General features: G+C 37.2%; 1 protein-coding gene across 2 annotated transcripts in view; it reads left to right on the top strand.

Annotated features, from left to right (window-relative positions):
• Nucleotides 1-21,625, top strand: part of KLHL32 (kelch like family member 32) — a 219,111-nt gene that overhangs the window by 9,793 nt on the left and 187,693 nt on the right. For both annotated transcript variants that reach the window (XM_043964176.1, XM_043964178.1), the window contains exon 2: nucleotides 5,018-5,198. In XM_043964176.1, coding sequence (XP_043820111.1) covers nucleotides 5,018-5,198 — 181 coding nt within the window. The remainder of the gene's footprint in view (nucleotides 1-5,017; nucleotides 5,199-21,625) is intronic.

The following is a 21,625-nucleotide window of genomic DNA, read 5'->3' on the forward strand; positions in this document are numbered from 1 at the left end:
CAACAAGATGGCCACCATAGCTACCTCATAGTCACTTCCTATGGCCCTTCCCTTTGCAGCATCGCATTACTTTACCAATGTGTTCTCCAGATCAGTGTTGTCAAACTCATTTATGAACAAGGGTTACTATACTGTGTGTAAGTATTAGTGTGGGTCCATATTAACTTGAAAAACCACATATTAATATTATCTTTGTTTTATTGTATTTTATTTATTTTGTTAAATATTTCCCAATTATACTGTTAATCTGGTTTTGGCAGCACTTTGGAGGGTTGAAGACTGTTTGACAGCTTTGCTCCAAATCACCCAAAACACCAACGCTTATTGTTTTCTTCTTTGATATTCTTTCCTCTCTGGGGCTTGCACTACTAATCTAAGCTAAATTCATGTTGATAGGTTAATGTTTGTTTGTTTGGACAAGCCTGACATTTGTATTCTATATTGGGTCTTCTAGAACCAGTACCTTGACTAGATAGTGACATAAAATGGTGGGGATTTCTATAACTGTGTATCCCCCATGGAAGAAAGTAGGTAGGTTGGTAGATGGGATTTTGCATAAACTTTTCACGTTACAAAGGCAGTTGTATAAAGATAGGGCTGGCCCTTCTGTGATAGTGTTTAACAGTTCTCTGTTTGATTCTTGACCAATGGGAATCCTCATGAGAACCTGTTGTTATCTTGGTTTGATCAGATCAGTGTTGCAAATTTGATTCCTGTGAGTGTGAACTAACTGTAGATAGAGAAATGTCTCTGATCCATCTATACCATGCTCTCATCCATGGCAGAAGTGGGTGATCAGGAGCAGGGTTTAGTTTGGTTTCTACCCCAAGCACCCTTTGCTTTGCCACATTGGAACCTCCACAAAGAGCTTACATTAATCTGATCACTTGCACCAAAGTGTGTGTTCTAAGGCTGAGGATGGTGGTAAAGAATAAGGAGGTCCCCCGATATAGTGGAAAGGACACAGAACCGGAGGTCAGAAGCTGTAGGTTCTAATCCCTACTTTGTTAATAGCTGCTTCCATGAGATAGTATGGCAGAAATTAGGCACAGACCAACGTCTTACAATGTATACTAAAATAAGGTCAAAATGGATACATGATTTATACATTAAGGGCAATGCCATAGGTAAATTAGGAGAGGAAGGAATAATTTACCTCTCAGATCTATGGAGAGGAGAACAATTTATGACCAAATAAGAGAGAGAATATTATGAAATGCAAAATGGATGATTTTGATTACGCTAAATTAAAAAGGTTTTGTACAAACAGAAGCAATGCAGCCAAAATTAGAAGGGAAGCAGAAAGCCAGGAAACAATTTTTATAGCCAGTGTTTCTGATAAAGACCTTATTTCTAAAATATATAGGGAACTAAATCAAATTTATAAGAATGAAAGTCATTCTCCAACTAAGAAATGATCAAACAATACAAACAGGCAGTTTTCAGATGAAGAAATCAAAACTATCTATTGCCATATGAAAAAATGCTCTAAATGACTATTGATTAGAGAAATGCAAATTAAAACAACTCTGAGGTACCACCTTATACCTACCAGATTGGCTCATAAGACAAAAAAGGAAAAATAATAAATGTTGGAGAAGTTGTGGAGAAAAGGGAACCCTAATGCATTGTTGGTGGAGTTGTGAACTGATCCAGCCATTCTGGAAAGCAATTTGGAACTATGCCCAAAGGGCTATGGGGCTATGCATACACTTTGAACCAGTAATACCACTACTAGGTCTGTATCCCAAAGAGATCATAAAAACGGGAAAAGGACCCACATGTACAAAAATATTTATAGCAGCTCTCTTTGTGGTGGCAAAGAATTGGATATCGACGGAATGCCCATCAATTGGGGAATGGCTGAACAAGTTGTGGTATATGAATACAATGGAATATTATTGTGCTGTAAGAAGTGAAGAGCATGAAGATTTCAGAAAAACCTGGAAAAACTTAAGTGGACTGATGCTGAGTGAAGTGAGCAGAACCAGGAGAACATTGTACACAGTAATGGCAACATTGTGTGATGATCAGCTGTTATGGACTTAGCTATTCTTGGTTTTTGTTTTTGGTTTTGTTTTTTTGGCAGGGCAATGAGGGTTAAGTGACTTGCCCAGGGTCACACAGCTAGTTAAGTGTCAAGTGTCTGAGGCTGGATTTGAACTCAGGTCCTCCTGAATCCAAGGCCAGTGCTTTATCCACTGTGCCACCTAGCTGCCCTGACTTAGCTCTTCTTAGCAATACAATGATCCAAGACAAAGAACTCATGATGAAAAATGTTATCCACATCAAGAAAAAAAGAACTGTGGATTCTGAATGCAGATTGAACCATACTGTTTCTACTTTTGTTTTTTTTTGTTTTGTTTTTTGAGGTTTTTCCCTTTTGTTCTGATTCTTCTTTTACAACATAACTAAGGCGGAAATAGGTTTGATGTGATTGTACGTATGTAACCTATATCAGATTGCTTTCTGTCTTGGGGAAGGTGGAGGGAAGGTAGGGAAGGAGAAAAATTTGGAACTAAAAATCTTATGAAAACTAATGTTGAAAAGTATCTTTACATATAACTGAAAAATAATAAAATACTTTTATGATGTAAAAAAACCCAAAAAACCAACAAAATGGCTGGTTCCATGACCTTGGACAGATCACTTCCCCATTCTGGGGTTTGGTTATCTATAAAAACTGGTAATCATTAAAGGGCTCTTCTAGCTCTAAATTGTTGTTGTTGTTCTTCATTTTTGAAGAATACAAACAAAATTGTGGGGTGATATCTTGACACGAATGAATTGGATTTATGTGAGGTAGAGTTGCACAAAATCTTCAGCCTCACCCTCTCTGCCAGAGTCATTGAAGTCCAGTGGCAACACAAATGTCAAGACTACTGAAGATGGCCCAGGATGCAGTGATTTCAGTGAACAGGTCTTGAGACACACTCAGCCCTTAAAGAGCTCATATGTAGATTTAAGGCATAAAACTTCATAAATTATAATTTATATAAAGAATTATGGACACCTACTAAAGTGTTGTTGACTAGGTTCTTTGGAAATTTCTGAAAATGAGTGTGGAGAGTAAGCTGAGGGATGTCTCCTTTTTTCCATTTTAGAGAGGCAAAATCATTTAATTCATTCATAAATCTACAATAAAGAGCAGATTTAGGTACCCAAGTTTAAACATATTTGATTTCAGCTTTAGACATTTCCATTAAAGCATGCTGGGTTTCATTCATTGTTCTCCCTAGGCAGCTTGGATTTCAAAGACCTCATTTTAAGATGCTTTGATCTAGTTTGCTTTTATAAATCAGCTTGAAAACTCTTCCCTAACCAGCGTTTGTTTTGCTTTCTGTAATTCATTATTGGCATTAGGTGCAGTGTTGTTTTGAAGAAATCTTGCAGAATGATTCAGTTGTCTAGAGTAAGATGGTAGATACCAAGTTCTAAGCCTGTGCTATCTCTATATCCAGGCTTTTCTCCTTTGTCACCCTGCGGTTGGGAGGGAAAAATAGAAGAAAGAGAGGGAGGGAGGGAGGGGGGAGGAGAGAGAGAGAGAGAGAGAGAGAGAGAGAGAGAGCGAGAGAGAGAGAGAGAGAGAGAGAATATAAATGGAGTATTTTTCTACTATGTCAGTAATTTGGTTAAAACCATATTCCTTGAGTTGGAATATAAACATGATTGATTGATACACATGGGGAGAATGGAAATGAGAGAGTTATCATAGCCAGGACTACTGCAAGAAAAGCCTTATAAATATAGATGCATGTGATTCCTAAAGCAATAGGTCTGATTGTATTACTTCCTGGGACCCCTATTGACTGGAAAATGAAGTGATAAGTCAAGTGGCCTCAGAGGTTTATCTCAGTTTAACACTCTTACTTTAACTCAGAACAAATTCAGTAGTACACTGGTCAGAGGCTGGGATACAAAGACTGGGATGAATTAGTCCAAGTGATTATTGGTTGTCTTTAATTCAAGGCTCTCAGCGACCTTGTTATTTTCTTCTAAGAATATTTCCCTCCTACTTCCCTCTACCCAACCAAGAACATATATGTGTGTATGTACCTATGAAAAACAATTCACATATGTATATACATATAAAAGGACAGCTAGGTGGCACAGTAGATAGAGTGCCAGGCCTAGAGTCAGGGAATACTCATCTTCCTTAGTTCCAATTAGGCTTCAGACACTTAATAGCTATGTGATCCTGGGCAAGTCACTTAACCTTATGTGCTTCAGCTTACTCATCTATCAAACGAGCTGGAGAACAAAATTGCAAACCACTCCAGTATCTTTGCCAAGAAAACTCTAAATGGGGACCTGAAGGATAGGACACAACTGAAAACTGATTGAACAAATATACGTATATACAACGTGTCCCAAAAGTCTTAGTATAATTTTAATTAAATAATAGGACAAATTAAATTAGACAAATTAAGCTTAAATAAATTAAAACTGTACTAAGACTTTGGGGATACCCTGGTATATATAAATTCATAGCTTTAAGGTTAACAAAGAACTTTTCTTCTTCTTCTTCTTCTTTTTTTTGGCGGGGCAATTGGGGTTAAGTGACTTGCCCAGGGTCACACAGCTAGTAAGTCTTAAGTGTCTGAGGTCAGATTTGAACTCAGGTCCTCCTGAATTCAGGGCCGGTGCTCTATCCTCTGCGCCACCTAGCTGCCCCACAAAGAACTTATCTTCCAGCAAAAATATAATGTGGGTGGAGCTAGTAATTTTATTTCCATTTTACAGGTCATGTTGCCACTATAGATCCATTTATCAAGGCCAAGTTTATATTCTTTACCTCCTCTCCCCCCATCCTCCCCATCCCAGGTATTCTTCTCCTTCCTTTGAAGCTTTTGTCTTTTTCCTACCTGTAAATTATAATTTCCTTGAGGGCAGAGGCTAGGTTCCGCTTTATATCGCCTGAATTGCCCCAACAGAGTTGGAGTCGAGGAAAGATTTAATCAGATCTGTTCTTTCCATTTAAGCATTGCTCCATTGATTTCCTTTATCTTGTTTGCAGTATTCAAGAAATGCGGACAGGCAGGAGGCTTTGTCAGTCCGATTCTCACCATGATGCTGTCCTGGCAGCACTGAATCAGCAAAGAAGTGATGGTGTTCTCTGTGATGTCACCCTCATAGCTGAAGAGCAGAAATTCCATGCCCACAAGGCTGTCCTAGCAGCATGCAGTGATTATTTCCGAGTAAGTTGAAATGAGTTTTATTTTTTCATTGTTGTTTTTGATGAAAGAATTCAGAAATGCAGAGGGATGGTCTCATGGTTTTGTTATCATCAACCAGTGAAGGGCAAGTCCCATAGGGACCTCTTATTATCTAAGTGATGAGACTGCTTCAAGGTGGGCGTTTGGGACAGATCTCATCTTATCACTGAAGATGGACTGAAACACTGTTTCATTCTGCTCTTGATATTTCACCTCCCATCATGATTAAACATATATGAACCTACCTACTTTTCTTCCTTCCTTCTTTCCCTCCATCCCTCCCTTTCTTCCTCCTTCCCTCCCCAATCAATGATAGGCTTTTAAATATATACTATGTGCTAAGCACTGTGCAGAGCTTTGGGGAAAACAAGAAAGACAAAAACATGGTCCCTACCCACAAAAAAAAATATTCTAATGGGAGAAACAAGATGTAAATAGCTCCCATATAAATGAGAGATAATCTGAGGGAGAAGGCACTAACAGTTACTAGGGGTGGGGTATATGTGGCAGCTTGGGAAAGGGTCTTACAGAGAGTGGGATTTCAGCTGTGTCTTGAAAGAAGCCAGGGAAACCATGAGACAGAGTTGAGGAAAGTAGGAATTCTAGCCACTGGAAATAACTGGTGGAAATGCTCAAAAATAGGTTGTGTACAAGGAACACCAATGTTGCTAGATCATAGAGAACACTGAGGAGAATAAATTGTGAGAAGACTGAAAAGGTACAAGGAGGCCAGGCAGTGGAAAACTTAAAAAGTCAGAGGAGTTCACATTTGATCCTGGAAGTAATAGGGAGCCCTTGGAGTTAATTGAGTAGGGGAGTGACATGGTTATGCCTGCTCTTTAGAAAATCACTTTGGCAGTTGAATGGAGCATAGACTGGAATCAGGGGAAACCTGTGTCAAGAGAAACCAACCAGAAGGCTTCGGCAGTGGGCCAGGTATGAGATGACGAAGACCGCTCATGATGGCTGTGTCAGAAGAGAAAAGGAGATGTATATGAGAAATGTTGTAAAGATAGTAGGCTCATATGTCAAGAAGATCCTTTAAATGTTACTGAAATCTGCACGTTATGCTATATAACCTTCCCGGTGTTCAGCTTATCAGTCAGACCTTGAGATGGGGGTTGTATCTTTTAGAAATTGATGACTTGTGTGTGTGTGTGTGTGTGTGTATGTGTGTGTGTGTCCACTGGTATTGTCGTTTATATTAGACTGAACAGTGTTTGGCCTTGTTTATGGGTTCTTCATAGTACCATAACAGGGTTAGCTTTCTCTTTTTTTCTCACCTTGTACCTAAGAGATGAGTATGTTGCTAATTGTGCCAACCTAGAAACCAAATTAACCTGCTACATTTTCTAGTTTCTTCAGATGAACGCTTCGCGCTGTACTTTGCAGTTATGACCATTTCCAAGAGGTGGCATACTTGGCTTTGAGTCCTGCTTTCCCTTAGCTGTGAGCATGTCATCAGAATTGAAAACTTGACAGTATTGCTATAAGATTCTCATTGCCACTGTCATTGCCAGTTGACCTTGCCCTTAACAAATTCTTTATTGATAGAAATAAGATCTTCATTTATTGTAATATAGCAGAAAGTAGGTCAGAATAAGGACTTCCCATCCCAAAGAAATTTGGTTGTGAGAGCCCTAGTTATGATTTAGACTGAAAGGTTGAGACAAGCCATTCCCAGGAAGATTGTAAACCAAAGGAGGTGAACAGAGACGAAAAGAGTAAGGGAAGCACTAAGAACTCTTCAGAATGACTTTATACTTTTATTTAAACTATTGTGGCTTCTCAAAGCACTTAGACCACCTGCATCTTAAGAGGATGTACAGTTCATTTCAGATTGCATGTTTTTTTAACTTGGGCCCTTGAAATTGTTTGTTAAAACACACACATATACACAACTGTATTTCAATAGAATTGATTTCCTTTGTAATCCTATGTATTTTATTTTGTGTATTTAAAAACATTATTCTGACAAGGGATCAATGGGCTTCACCGGTTTGACAGTGAGCTCCAGGATACACAAAAAGTTTAAAAACTTTTGCCCCAGGGCAAATTAGGAATGATTTTTCAGTAGTCCAGGCCAAGACTTGGTTTCATTGATGGAAACACGAACTATATGAGCATAGCTGAGAAAGGATTATGTTTAATAAATCTCCAATTACAAGGCTAGTTTGAGGTCCTTGGTCATTTTCTCATACCTATTTTTTTTTTAGTTTGGGTGGGTTTCAGTGTCAATAATTCTGGCTCAGTTCCTGGTATAACAAACCACAGTGAGCAGTTGTTTGGTGCAAAGAATTGTGAATCAAGATGGATAGATGGACTTTGCAATATGTGTGTGTGTGTGTGTGTGTGTGTGTGTGTAATCACCAGTTCTATAGCTCTCACTTCCCTCTTCCCTTCGTGGGGGAAAGTATGTTCTAACACTTGCATTTTGGGGTGGTATATCACCACCCTTTACAGCCTAGATATCACTTACTTATCTTTTTGCTGTTTTTTTAATCCTAGCTTAGTCCTACAGCTAACCAAGTACCACTATATTGAGGCCACGCCCTATCTTTACCTGCTTTTGAGTTTTGCTCTGGGTTCATTGCTTGAGGTTTGCCACTTTCAACAGAGGAGCTAGGCTCTTTATATTTCAAATCTACCCTTTCCTCAGGAACAGTTTTTCTTTAGGCATCTTAAAAGGGCATCCTTAGTTGGGGAGGGAGTGGGAGGATGTGAGAGATTGTATTGAACATGATGTAGGTATTGAATAAGTTGTTTTATTTCCACACACAGAAAAGGGAATGCTAAGCAATAAAGATTCATAGAATGATTATGGTCTGTTAAGAGACTAATATTCAAGCTTCAGTGGGACAAGTAGCAAACAGTTATTTGTTAGCTGTTATACATTTTACTTCTACTGAGTGTACAGACCAATAAATTCCAAATGACCTCTCATTTCATATATCTATTTATAGATATTTATGTGTATATGTATGTATATATATATGTGTGTATAGAGATATGTATATATGTATAGATATATGTATACACACATTTATATTTCTTCTTTAAAACATTATTTTGCCTTATTCAAAAAATTGAAGTAATATTTGTTTCTAGGTGAAATAATAATTTACATTTGAATAAGACTGTAAGGATACAAAGCTGTTTATATACAGCATTTCATTCAATCTTCTGACAATCCCATGAGGTAAACAGTTCAAAATACTTTATCACCTTTTCACAAATAAAATAATTGAGACCCAGGAAAGTTTCAAGGTCAAAGAACTCCTAAGTGGTAGAGCTCAGAGTTAAACTTAGTTCTTCCAACTCCAAGTTTATTGCCTTTCCCACAATGCCACAGAAAGCAGCAACATTGCTGATAACAAGAAATGTAAATGGATTTCCTTGGCCTGTTGTGTCTCTCCAGTGCTTTTATGGAGCAGGTAGGAATAACAGATAATTGTTTCCCAGAAATTACTATGTGCACGTTTGTCAAGAGTTTCACAATAGAGAAGTGGCGCAGTTCAAACTTTAATCAGCTCCCATATGAGCAACCCTTTTGTACATACAATAGCCCTCTCATATTTTTTAAAGATACTGATCAATTAACATAATTAGTGGTTGATCTTCTTGAAAATTGTACAAATATGATGGAAACTATGCAGTCATTTACTAAATATCATCTTGGAGGTGTGCTGACTTTCAACAGCTTCCATTTCTCTAGCTGAGTCTCAAGAGCACAGTGAAAGAATGATTGTTTTTGTTTATGTGTAATATATATATATATATATACACATATATATATATATAATATGTAGGTATATAGCCTTTCATTTTATATGGCACAATAACATTCTTTTCATTGGTTACTTTCTTGGTATGTGAATTTCACTTTGTAAAAAAGCATGACATTCAGTTCTTTCCATCAAAGCTGTCCATATGGTCTGTCCTGAGGTTAATGACTTTGCCCGTGGCATTCAATCTAATGTGTTGTTGAGTCCTCAATTCTGTGATTCTTTGTCTAAAAAAGTGTAGTGTGTTCACAGGAACTTTGACCACTGCCAATCATTGCATGCTAATGCTGGGTTCTCCCCTTTCAGTGATGGCTATGGTCAACAAGAGAAGGGGGGAAAATGCATCTTATTTTACCAAATTAATCTTAAATTTGGAAAAAGTGCCAAGGTATCATCCTTGAACAGTGCATGTTTGACCATTATGCTTAGTTGTTAATGTACTCAGTTTTGTCCCAAAGAAAACTATTTTTGATGTGCTATGTCAAAAAAATTTCATTGCACTATATCAGCTGTCAGTTATTTGAAGGCATAGTATCTATTAGGAATCAAAAATCATGGATTGAGAAAGAGGATATTTTAATCAACCTTCAAAGCAGTATGAAAGCCTTTCAGTGGAAAACCTTAGAAGTTTTTAGCAAGACTGAGGGAAAATGAATGGATGAATATACCTTTGAAATATTTATATAATTTATTCCTTTTCTTACAATTAAGATGGCAGAGGGAACATTTACATAGAAGGTGGTTTTCTTTTGGGGCACTTTGATAGAATTTTCATGATGAACATTTTTAGGCAGTAGCAATATAAGATGTAAAATGTAGTTTGAGTAGGACATGCTTATTCCTCTTTTTTTCTTCCGATGATAAAATCTATTTCGTTTTGTGCTTCTGTGGAGCATTTTGCTTTCCATGAGATTTCCTTGTTAAGCATTCTCATGAAAATTTGAGTCTGGATTTCTCTCTCATTGGAAAAAAAATCCAATAGAAAAGCAATTACAATTTCCAGAACAAATATACCCTGGTAATAATTTTCTTAATGTTTAACAGTGACAAAAATGAGTGAATCACATAGTTATCAAAAGAGTGCAGATAGCTCAGTGATCGTACATGTCACTAAATAATTACAGCAGCTGCCATCATTGCTATTTTGATAGATTGTCAACTCAGACTCACCTGTTTTTTTTCTAGTGACCCTGGAAACATTTCATATCACTACTGTAGTTAAGTGCTATAATAACATTTTCCAGTTTAATCGACTGAAAATATACACAAAAATATTTTACATTTTATGTAGAAAATTCAAAGTTTTTTTTTCCAATTTCCTTTCATCAAAGGGAATAGTGATTTTATTCCTTTGGTGAAGGGGTGGGGGGGGGTGGTGACATTTTAACCGTGGAATAACCAAGAATGATTTGAAAATGTAAGTCACTCACTTGAGAACATAAATAGTTCTTTGTTTGGTCAGTTTGGAATGACCTGAGGCTCAGGGTTGCTGCTATATTATAAAAATAACAGAAGTGGATGGAATTTTTGAGAGAAGGATGAATATACTGAATAGATACTGTGACTTCCTTCCCCACTTGAAGAGAAAAATGCCATTCGAGCATTCATTTGTTCAGCAAGCATTTGAATAACTAGTATGTGCAGAAACACTGTTGGTGTTGTCAAGGACACAGGCATGGATAAGACATATTCCCTACTCTAAAGAACCTTAAAATTTAGTATGGGAGATAAGATAGTTACAAAAATACCTATGATGCAAAGCAGAATGTAGTTAAGGGATGTGATAAGCAGGTTGTGCATCATTGAAGTCATGAGTCAAATTTTCTCCTGTGCTTAGGCCTCTTCTTATTAGTAAATTAGACATTTAAGGAAGTACTTGTAGGTTGCTGAGGTATGAGTAAGAAACATAGTTTAATTATAATATTGGCAATGTCTTTGTATTCAAGTTTTTTTTTTAATAGTAGGAATAGCTTTTGTTCTCTCTTGTTAGTCCTAGGCACTGATAGCATGGTTTTCCATGGTAAGTGACGTAGTTTGGAGCCATAGAAAAGAGCAAATGATTCCCAAGGGAATCAAATCTAGAACAATTAACTATTTTATATGTGGTTTTGAAGTTTGGAAAAGGTCTTTCTTTACAACAGCCCCATGAGTTAGGGAGTACATTTTTATTTTTGCAGGGCAATGCGGGTTAAGTGATTTGCCCAAGGTCACATAGCTACTAAATGTCAAGTGTCTGAGGCCGCATTTGAACTCAGGTCCTCCTGAATCCAAGGCCGGTGCTTTATCCACTGTGCTACCTAGCTGCCCCAAGTGCATGTATTTTTGTACCCATTTTACAGGAAAAGGAAACTGAAGCTAATATAACTTGTCCACAATTAGCAAGTGTAGGACTCAGAATTCAAATCCAGGTCTCTTTCCATTAAACCATGGCTGTTTCTACAAAGAAATATGATATAGCCTATTCTATTAGGGAGATTAAAAAAATAAAGACAAACAAAATTATTAAATAATAATGAGTTAATATCAGTGTAAGAGATGTCAAAATAGTACATGATTACTTGCTCAGTAACTACGTAGTTTCACATTCACAGTATCCAAGAAAGTAAGTTAAAAGGGGAAACCTTTCTATAGTTCTCCTGGAAATTAGGTTAATTGTGTGTTGTTGATGAAGCCATTCTGTTTCTTAGTGATCACTGATTTCCTTCCTAAAGTTGAATAAATTATCCTTTTATGAGGACAGAGTAAAGATGGCAAAGTAAGAGGAAGCATTAGAGTATACCTCTCCACCCCCACACCTTCTTGACAAAGATATAAACAATGGACCAGACTGAATTCTGATTAAGAAAGCCAAGAAGAAGTCATGGTAAGTCATTTTTCCATCCCAGAGTGGCTTAAACAGATGGACAGAGGTCTTTGGACACTGAGGAGGTAGTCTGTCTAGGAGTGTGTGTGTGTGTGTGTGTGTGTGTGTGTGTGTGTGTGTGTGTGTGTGTGTGAGTGCGCATGCACATGCATGCATGCATCCAGGACCTAAGAGAGGGGCAACACAAGGCACTAGAAAAAGATCCAAGGGGATCCCTGAGCAAGCACTTGGTCCAGGAATAGGTGCCGTCTGGCAACTATGTCACCCATCACCCAATACTAGATCACACATTTGGAGTAAAAAACAAGGATTATAAACTTGAGTCCTTGCTGTGTACTGAGCATGAAACAAGGACTGGAAACAAATAGTAGCTGTGTTGCTCCAATCCCAGGAGCAGAGCAGAGCATCCTAGACCAAAGGGGAGCTAGCAGTTCAGTTGTCCTTCCAGTCAGCCAATAGTGACTGAAACTCCCAACCAGAAACTAGCTAATAGAGCAAAATCTGGATAAAGAACTTGCAGAACTCATAACAGGAAGGCAGTAAACAGACTGCTCTCTGGACCACACTATTTAGGGAGCACTAAAACCTTATAGATCCCCAGCTGAGCCTGTAAAAGCATCAGAAGAACATATGAAGACAGATGTTAAGGCTCCTAAGCCTCTCCTGTCACCCCTTGCCAGCTCCCTGAAGTATGCAGAGCCTATCACTAACAAAGTCCAAAGCCAAGAAGTAGGCTAAAAGAATTAGTAAACAAACAAACAAGCAAATGACAACAACAACAACAAAACTCTGACCATAAAGAGCTATTATGGTGATAGGGAAGCTCAAGACACAAATTCAGAAGGAAAAAAATTATTTAAAAAAAATATACAAATAAAAGCCTCAAAGTTGATGCAATTTGGACAAGAATCTAACAAAAATTCTCCAGAGAGTTAAAACAAGAATTAAAGGAGCTAAACTTATTCTAAAAACCAAATGAGAGGAGTAGATTAAAGAATGGGAAACGAGTTAAGAGCTAGGAAAGAAATATGTGAAAAGAAAATTAACTGCTTTTAAAAAGAGATGCAGAAACTTACTGAAGAAAATAACATCTTGAAAATGAGAATTGGTCAAATGGAAGCTAATGACTCCATGAAACATCAGAAATAAGAAAACAAAGCCAAAAGACTTAAAAAAGAGAGAAGAAAATGTTAACCATTTCATAGGGGAAAAAAGGAAACTGACTTTGGAAAGAAATTGAGGAGATACAATTTAAGAATCATGGGACAATGGGGCGGCTAGGTGGCGCAGTGGATAAGCACTGGCCCTGGATTCAGGAGTTCCTGAGTTCAAATCTGGCCTCAGACACTTGACACTTACTAGCTGTGTGACCTTGGGCAAGTCACTTAACCCCCACTGCCCTGCAAAAACAAACAAACAAACAACAAAAAAAAAACCAAACAAGAATCATGGGACAATCTGAAAGCCATGAACAATAGGAAAAGAACCTAAACGTAGTATTTGAAAAAAATACTAAAAAAAATAAGAGATCTGTCTAGAAATGTTAGAATGGGAAAGCAAAACAGAAATTGAAAGAATTTGCCAAATTCTGAAAGAAACTCAAATGAAAACTGCCAGGCATTGTTATAGGCAAAATCCAAAGCACCAAAATCAAAGAAAAAATACTGCAAGCAGACGGAAAGAAAGAATTCAAGTACAAAGGAGCCACTGTCAAAATCACAGAAGATTTAGCAGCCATCACTTCAAGGGAATAGAGAACTTGGAATATAATATACCAGGTGACAAAGGATCTAGACTTAAAACCAAGAAAAACCTACTCAGCAAAACTGAGAAAGGGGGAAAAATGGATCCTTTATGAAATAAAGGACTTCCAAGCATTCCTGAAGAAAATAACAAAGCTGAATAGAAAAAACTGGCATACAATGAATCAAGAGAAGAATAGATAGGTAAATATGAGAGAGAAATCATAAAGGATTAAGCAAGGTTAAACCGTTTACATTTTATATGGGGATATATTACATGTAGTCCCCCAAAACTTTATCATCATCAGGGGTCATAGAGTCTAATTAAATAGAGGGCTTGGGTGTGATTCTGTTATGCGTGGATGATTTAAAAAGAAAGGAAAGGATCAGGAAGAAGAATGTACTGGGAGAGAGGGGGAGAGAAAAATTAGGGAAAGCATCTTATATAAATGGAATATGCAAAAAGGAGTTTATACAACAAGGAGGAGGCAGTGGGTCGAGTAGATGACACTTAAACCTCACTCTTATTCATACTAGTAAAAGGAGTGTACAATAAATATATGCACAGTTGGGTACAGAAATATAACTTACCCAACAGCCAAATAGGAAGGAAAGCAGATAAGGGGGAAAGGAGAATAAAAGGGTAGGTTAAAGGAAGTATTATTCAGAAGCATAACAGATTCTTAAAGAGGGGGCAGGGAAAAAAAAGGAAAAGGATAATAGGATGGAGGGAAATACAATCAGCATTCATAATTGTAAATGTGAGTGGGATGAACTTAGCTATAAAATGTAAGAGGAAAGCAAAATGGATTATGACTCAGAATTCAGTAACAAGTTGTTTACAAGAAACATAGAAGTGGGGTGGCTAGGTGGCACAGTGGATAAAGCACCGGCCCTGGATTCAGGAGTACCTGAGTTCAAATCCGGCCTCAGACACTTAACACTTACTAGCTGTGTGACCGTGGGCAAGTCACTTAACCCCCATTGCCCCGCAAAAGAAAAAAAAAGAAACATAGAAAACAGAAAGATACACATAATGTATAAAGAACTAGAACAAAATTTATTATGCTTCAGCTGAAGTTAAAAAAAATGAAGGAATAGCAGTCATGATCTCAGACAAAGCTAAAGCAAAAATAGACCTAATTAAGAGATATAAGCAGGGAAAGTACATTTTGCAAAAAGGTCAATACACTGAAGATAAATACAGTGACTGGCACTGGATCTAAATTCTTAAAGGAAAAGCTAATTGAGTTACGTGAAGACATAGACAGTTAAACTATAATAGTGAAGAACCCCAATTTGCCCCTCTTAGACTTAGATAAGTCAAACCAAAAAATCAACAGGGAAGAAGTGAAGGACCTAAGTAGAATTTTAGCAAAGATAAATATGTTAGATCTCTAGAGAATACTGAATGGGAAGAAAACAGTATACCTGTTTCTCAACTGTGCATGGCTCCTTCACAAAAATTACATATTAATAGGGCATCAAAATTTCACAAACAAATGCAAAAAAGCAGAAATGTTGACTGCATATTTTATTGATCATAATGCAGTAAAAATTACATTCAATAAAAGGCCTTGGGAGCAAAGATTAAAAGATAATTAGGGGGGCAGCTAGATGGCGCAGTGGATAGAGCACCGGCCCTGGAGTCAAGAGTACCTAAGTTCAAATCCGGCCTCAGACACTTAACACTTACTAGCTGTGTGACCCTGGGCAAGTCACTTAACCCCAATTGCCTCACTAAAAAGAAAAAAAAAAAAGATAATTAGGGTGCAGCTAGGTGGTGCAGTGGCCCTGGATTCAGGAGGACCTGAGTTCAAATCCAACCTCAGTCACTTGACACTTACTAGCTGTGTGACCCTGGACCAGTCACTTAACCCTCTGTGGTAAAAAAATGGAAGTTTTAGCTTAATCGTTTGAGAGTTGAGTGCATGCTTCTAAAGCGGCTTTTGAAGGACTGGCCTTTTGGGGAGGAGACCACGATGAAAGGCCATGCGCCTGCTGCTGCTCGGAGAGCATCTGCTGCTGCCCAGAGAGCAGCCAAGCATGCCATGCTTCTAGGACGGCAGTTTAAAAACCGAGGGTGGAACAGAAGTCGGCTCTCTCTCTCACTCGGGCTTCTCAGCTTAGCCGTGGCAGCAGGTACATGTGCTGGTTCTCGGCCTGGCAGGCAGTTTGGGATTTGGTGAGTTTTATAATAGAATATAGACTAATCTTAGATCTAAGATTATTCATTTGTATTTCTACTTTCCTATTTCCCTAATTGGTATCACCTTTTGTTGTCTAATTAATTCCCAAACAATAAAAGCTAATCCCTCACTGATTAAAGCTCAGAGGCTTCTTTTTCTTAGTGGTCTGGGAGATATATATAAGGGGAAAAGTTAAAGGGGGAGTTTAATGCTCATATATCCAATTTTAAATCTCACATCTCAATGCCCTACAAAAAAGATAATTAGAAACTAAATAAAGAACAAAATAGACAACCAATAATTTCATTAACCATAATCATAACAATGAAACAACTTATCAGTATTGCAGCCAAAGCAATAATCAGAGGAAAGTTTGTCTCCCAAACTCTTTCATCAACTAAAGAGAAAAAACAGATCAATGAAATAGACATTTAAATAAAAAAACCCCAAAAGCCAGAAAACCACCAAATTACCCCCCCATTAAATGCCAAAATATAAATCCTCACACTCAAAAGAGAGGTTAAAAAAATTATAAATTTAAGAACAGGTTTTTAAAAAAAAATGTCATTAGCTATTTTGACTAATGAAAAATAAAGAAACCAAACTACCAGTATCAAAAATGAAAAAGGTCAATTCACAATGAAGATGAAATAAAAGCAATTATTAAAAGTCCCAACCATATTCTGACAAAATTGACAATCTAGATGAAATGGATAAATCTTTACAAAAAATTTTAAATTTCCCAGATAAATAGAATAGGAAATAGAATTCTTAAATAACCTTATCTTAGGAAAACAAATTCAATAAACCATACATGAACTCCCAAGGGGAAAATCCGGAGAACCAGATGGATTTATAAATGAATTCTGCCAAATATTTAAAGTACAATTAATTATAAAACTACATAATTGTTTGGGAAAAAATAGGAAAAGGAGACATCCTTCCAAATTACTTCCATTCCACTAATATGTGCTTGCTGCCTAAATCAGGGACAGTTGATGCCTATATAGAGTGGCTATGGTACTTGGTCCTCCTTTTCCTTCATTTAGATCACTCACTTTTTAAAAAAGTGTTTTTTAAAATCATAAAAGTATTTATTATTTTCTTTTTACACGTAGAGATAGTTTTCAACATCTGTTTCCATAAGATCTTCAGTTCTAATTTTTTCTCCCTTTCTCCCCTCCCTCCCCACTCACCAAGACAGAAAGCGATCTGATGTAGGTTATATATGTACAATCACATTAAACGTATTTCTGCTTTAGTCATGCTATGAAAGAAGAATCAGAACAAAAGGGAAAAACCTCAAAAAAAAAAAAAGGAGAAATAGTATGATTCACTCTGCATCTAGATTCCACAGTTCTTTTTTCTGGATTTGGAGAGCATTTTCCATCATGAGTCCTTTGGAACTATCTTGGACCATTGTATTGCTAAGAAGAGTCAAGTCTATCACAGTTCAACAACACAAAATGTTGTTGATACTGTGTACAATGTTCTCCTGGTTCTGCTCATCTCACATCAGTTCATGTAAGTCCTTCCAGGTTTCTCTGAAATCTGCCTACTCATCTTTTCTTACAGCACAATAGTATTCCATTACATTCATATACCACAACTTGTTCAGGCATTCCCCAATTGATGGGCATCCCCTCAATTTCCGATTCCTTACCACCACAAAAGAGCTAGCTCACTCACTTTAACCTGCACTCCTGATGGCAGCTTAGGAATTTCCAGGAGGGGTGGCCATGCTGCTAAAACTTAACTTCAGAGTCTTAGATAGGAGGGTTATACTCCTACTACTCATAACTGTAATTTCTGAGCCTCCAGCATTGTACTTACTATTTAATCAACTAAGATGGCACCATTAAATCTCAGAAACATTAGATTCTTAGCTTCTTGAAGGCAGGGACTAGCCTTTGGTTCTTTTTATCCCCAGTGTTTAGAATAGTGCCTGGCACATAACAGGTGCTTAATAAATGTTTATTAACGGCATGAAACATTTACTAAGCAGAAGTCTAAACAAGACAACAAAACTATTTAATTCCACCCATAAGCAAGCTATGCACTTTGTTGGAGGTGAGCACAATCTTCCAGAAACATAGCAGGGAGGCACATTATAGGAAATATTGGCTAGCTCCTCTGGGGAAGAACAGTGGAAGAAGAATGGTTGGGCTGTGATTTGCACTGATGATTGACATTAATGAAATCAGAGATTCATAAAAGAATGAATAAATATTAACTTGAAGATCTGTTGAAGTTGTGATGAAATATTACTAGCATGAAATCTCATCAAAGCAGGATGTGATTAAATGTTATATGAAAAGACTTTGTCCCCACTTTGTTTGTGGCTCAGTGAAAGGAAGATGAAAAAGGCTGCCTTAGTAAAGAGAAATACCTGACAATATCTTGTCTTGTATTGTCTTAAGATTAAAAAAATGATTTTTCTGGAATCACAATTAGTGAGCTCCCCAAAACACATATGACATACATTTTAAAGTTTAATCTACATTATTAACATTTTCCCATCATTTTGTTAAGTCTAGAAATCAACAAAATAATATATCAAGACCTAATTTGGAGCACTCGCCAATTTCCAATGTGAAATTGCCCACACTGAAAACTTAACAATCAGGTCTAGTGAGCAGGTATGTGTTGGCTCCAGCATATCCTTCTTTGGGTGTGTATAACTGAATCTGTAAAATGAAGGAGTTCGATTAAATGAACTCTCAGGTCTCTTCCAGCTCCAATATCTATGATCTTATGATTCTTCTTTCACATCCCCAACAACAGCTTTTGCTTGAAGATGTCCTATGAGGGGAAACCTACCACTTACGTAGTTCATTCTGCTTTTGTATAGCTCTAACTATTAGGAAGATTTTCCCTCTTTTAATAAGCCTATATTGGCCTCTCTGCAAACTCTACTCATTGTTCCCAGTTGTGTTTTGTGGAATCAAGCAGAACAAATTTAACATGTGTGTATATATATATATGTCACTGATCAGGAGACCTGGTGAGTCAGGTGAGACAACTGAAGGACATGAGGTAGAAGGATCTGTCAGGAACATTGATCCATAGAGTACTATGAGTAAGTAAACTGGGAGGATCAAAGATGTATCTCTAGGTTTGGAGGAGATTAGAGAAGGTATGCAATGAATAGACAGAAGGCCTAGAGATGTCTAGTGAACTGTAAGTCAGGAAGACTGTAAGGATGAATAAAAGAAAATGCTATGAGGATGAAAGGCAGTACTGTATGTATACTCACTTAAAGGGCATATACAGCCAATCAAAGATAGAAACCTAATTTTATAAGCTTCCAGGCTCTTCATGTTAAAATTTGAGATAATATACTGCAATAGAAATGCTGTTTCTTAAAATTTGAGAGTACATCTATATTTTCATGAATCCAGTTTTTTTTTTTTAAGGGCAACGGGGGTTAAGTGACTTGCCCAGGGTCACACAGCTAGTAAGTGTTAAGTGTCTGAGGCCGGATTTGAACTCAGGTACTCCTGAATCCAGGGCCGGTGCTTTATCCACTGCGCCACCTAGCTGCCCCCCCCAAAATCCAGTTTTAATTTGATGTATTTTATTGTTGAAAAGCATGAATGAGAATCTTCCTTTTCCTTTGTGGCCTCTAAAAAGCAGCTGGTTTCTGGAAACATGTGATGTTATCACTGTATAGAAGCTAGCAATTAAGGTTCTCAGCGGGCTGGACTATATGATCTATATGGCTCTTTTCTGCTATAAAATTCTGTGTTTTGGTTCTAGCTAAGCACTAAGCTCAATTTAGATGAGTAGATTTTGTTGATTTTTCCTTCAGAGTATCTCTTGTAATTTTTCCTTTCACTTAAAATGATAATAATTAAAACATATTTTGGAAGCTGAGATGATGTTAGATATCCTGCTAGGGCAAACAAAGAAAATAGCATGCTCTGAGGATGGACTTATCAATGTAAGTGATGATAAGTTATTGAGGTAAATTGTTTATTTTGCCATTAATACCATTAGTCAAAATGTTCAAAAAACTTAGATAGTGTTTTACAGATTGCTGTTATAGAGATTAATATGTGTAAATTAAATTGTAGCACATACTAACCAAAAATAATTTGGAAAATTCAGGAATCTTTAATTTGAGGGGGAAAAGATTAGCAATAGTGAGAAAAGCTAAGTTTTAAGTAGCAGCTCTTTATCTTAACTACTTGATGGATATCACCCTCCCCAAAAGGGTGGTGAAAGAACACAAAGGAAATTATTTGATTTTATGTCTATAGCTAAAATGAAGGGTTGTTCAAGATGTCATCTGGCATGGCAAGTACCAATATGTGATTGACCCATTGTTGAATGTAGTTATGAAATAGCAACTTAATTTCAAAAGTCCAGAGCAGCACACCTTTTCTCCTTGACGCTAAAAGTCCCTAGTGCTCACTCTAACCACTTCCCTGGCTTCTACCTGTTACAAAGTCCCTGACATTTTCAGTTGGGTCAAAAATTTTACTGCAAAGCTGATATCCTTCCCAGTTCTTCTTGACATAGTTCAAAACCCCATTTTCCTCAAAGGAAGTAAAAGACTGACAAGTTGTGTCCCTGACACTTGCACAGTACCTGATATCCATTAGTTGCTTTAAAATTGCTTGTGGCATGAATTGAATGCTACACACAGCTAAAGGCTCACCTAGAATTTTACTGAATGGCCTCAAGTTTTTAGATTTGTGTATGAAATATTGATCAGAGCTCTCAGAAGACATATGCCTTATCTTCTAAAGGCACTCAGAAAGTGACTCATATTAAATACTGATATTAAAACTTGACTTGTACTTTCATGATCTTCAAAGACAGGGACTATGTCTTCTGCATTTCTAAAATAAATAAATGAATGGATATTTTTCTTATGGGAAAGGGATCAAAACTTATGCTGGTAAAATGTAGAGTTTTGCTCCTTTTAGGATTCATAAGTGAAAACCATAGCTCAAGGTGTTAGCTAGTTAGTTTGGCTCCTAATTTTCTTGTCTTGAGAAAAATTCCTGGAAAACCTTTTCCAAGTATTTCATGTAGAGATTCTTATCCTTAGCTCACCTCTATGAAAATTTTGCAGGAGAAACAAATAAGCATGTGTTGCTCTTAGTGATCTCATTAGAGCTAAAAGCATCTCTTCTTTCTTTGATCCTTTCATTTGCCACCACCAGCCTTCATGGATGTATCTAAACTAACATATACATCATTTCTACCTATTGGCAAAAAAATTCACTTTGAAGAAAGAATGCATACTCAGGAAGGACTGTGGGCCAGTGCTTAACTGTGAAACTCAACAGTGAGAATAGATACTCATAGTTATTATTCTAGGATACGGGAATAATCCTGAATGCCTAAGATTACTTCACTATTTTTGGAGGGGGAAGTGAGGGTTAAGTGACTTGCCTAAAGTCACACAGCTAGTACATGTCAAGTGTCCTGAGGCCGAATTTGAACTCAGGTCCTCCTGAATCCAAGGCTGGTGCTTTATCCACTGTGCCACCTAGCTTCCCCCTACTTCACTACTTTTTTACAAAAAAATTCATCAATGTGAATATTTTCCCCCTAATATAGTTCATGTCTTCTTCATTCCCCAGCAGATGGCTTCATGAGTTTCCCCAAGAAACTGACTCTTAATTTGTTATATCCTTCCCAGCTTATTTAATTTGCAAATTTAATAAGCATGCTAGCTATGTTTTCATTCAAGTCATTGATAACTATGATGAAGCCCTCCTCCTCTTCTCCATGGTGCCCTCCAGTGGTACTTCATTACTGAATCAAAATTAATGTCTATAATGACTGAAGACAAAGCCCAAGCCAGTGAAAACAG

This window comes from Dromiciops gliroides, chromosome 4 (assembly GCF_019393635.1).
Source record: "Dromiciops gliroides isolate mDroGli1 chromosome 4, mDroGli1.pri, whole genome shotgun sequence".
Lineage (NCBI taxonomy): Eukaryota > Metazoa > Chordata > Mammalia > Microbiotheria > Microbiotheriidae > Dromiciops > Dromiciops gliroides.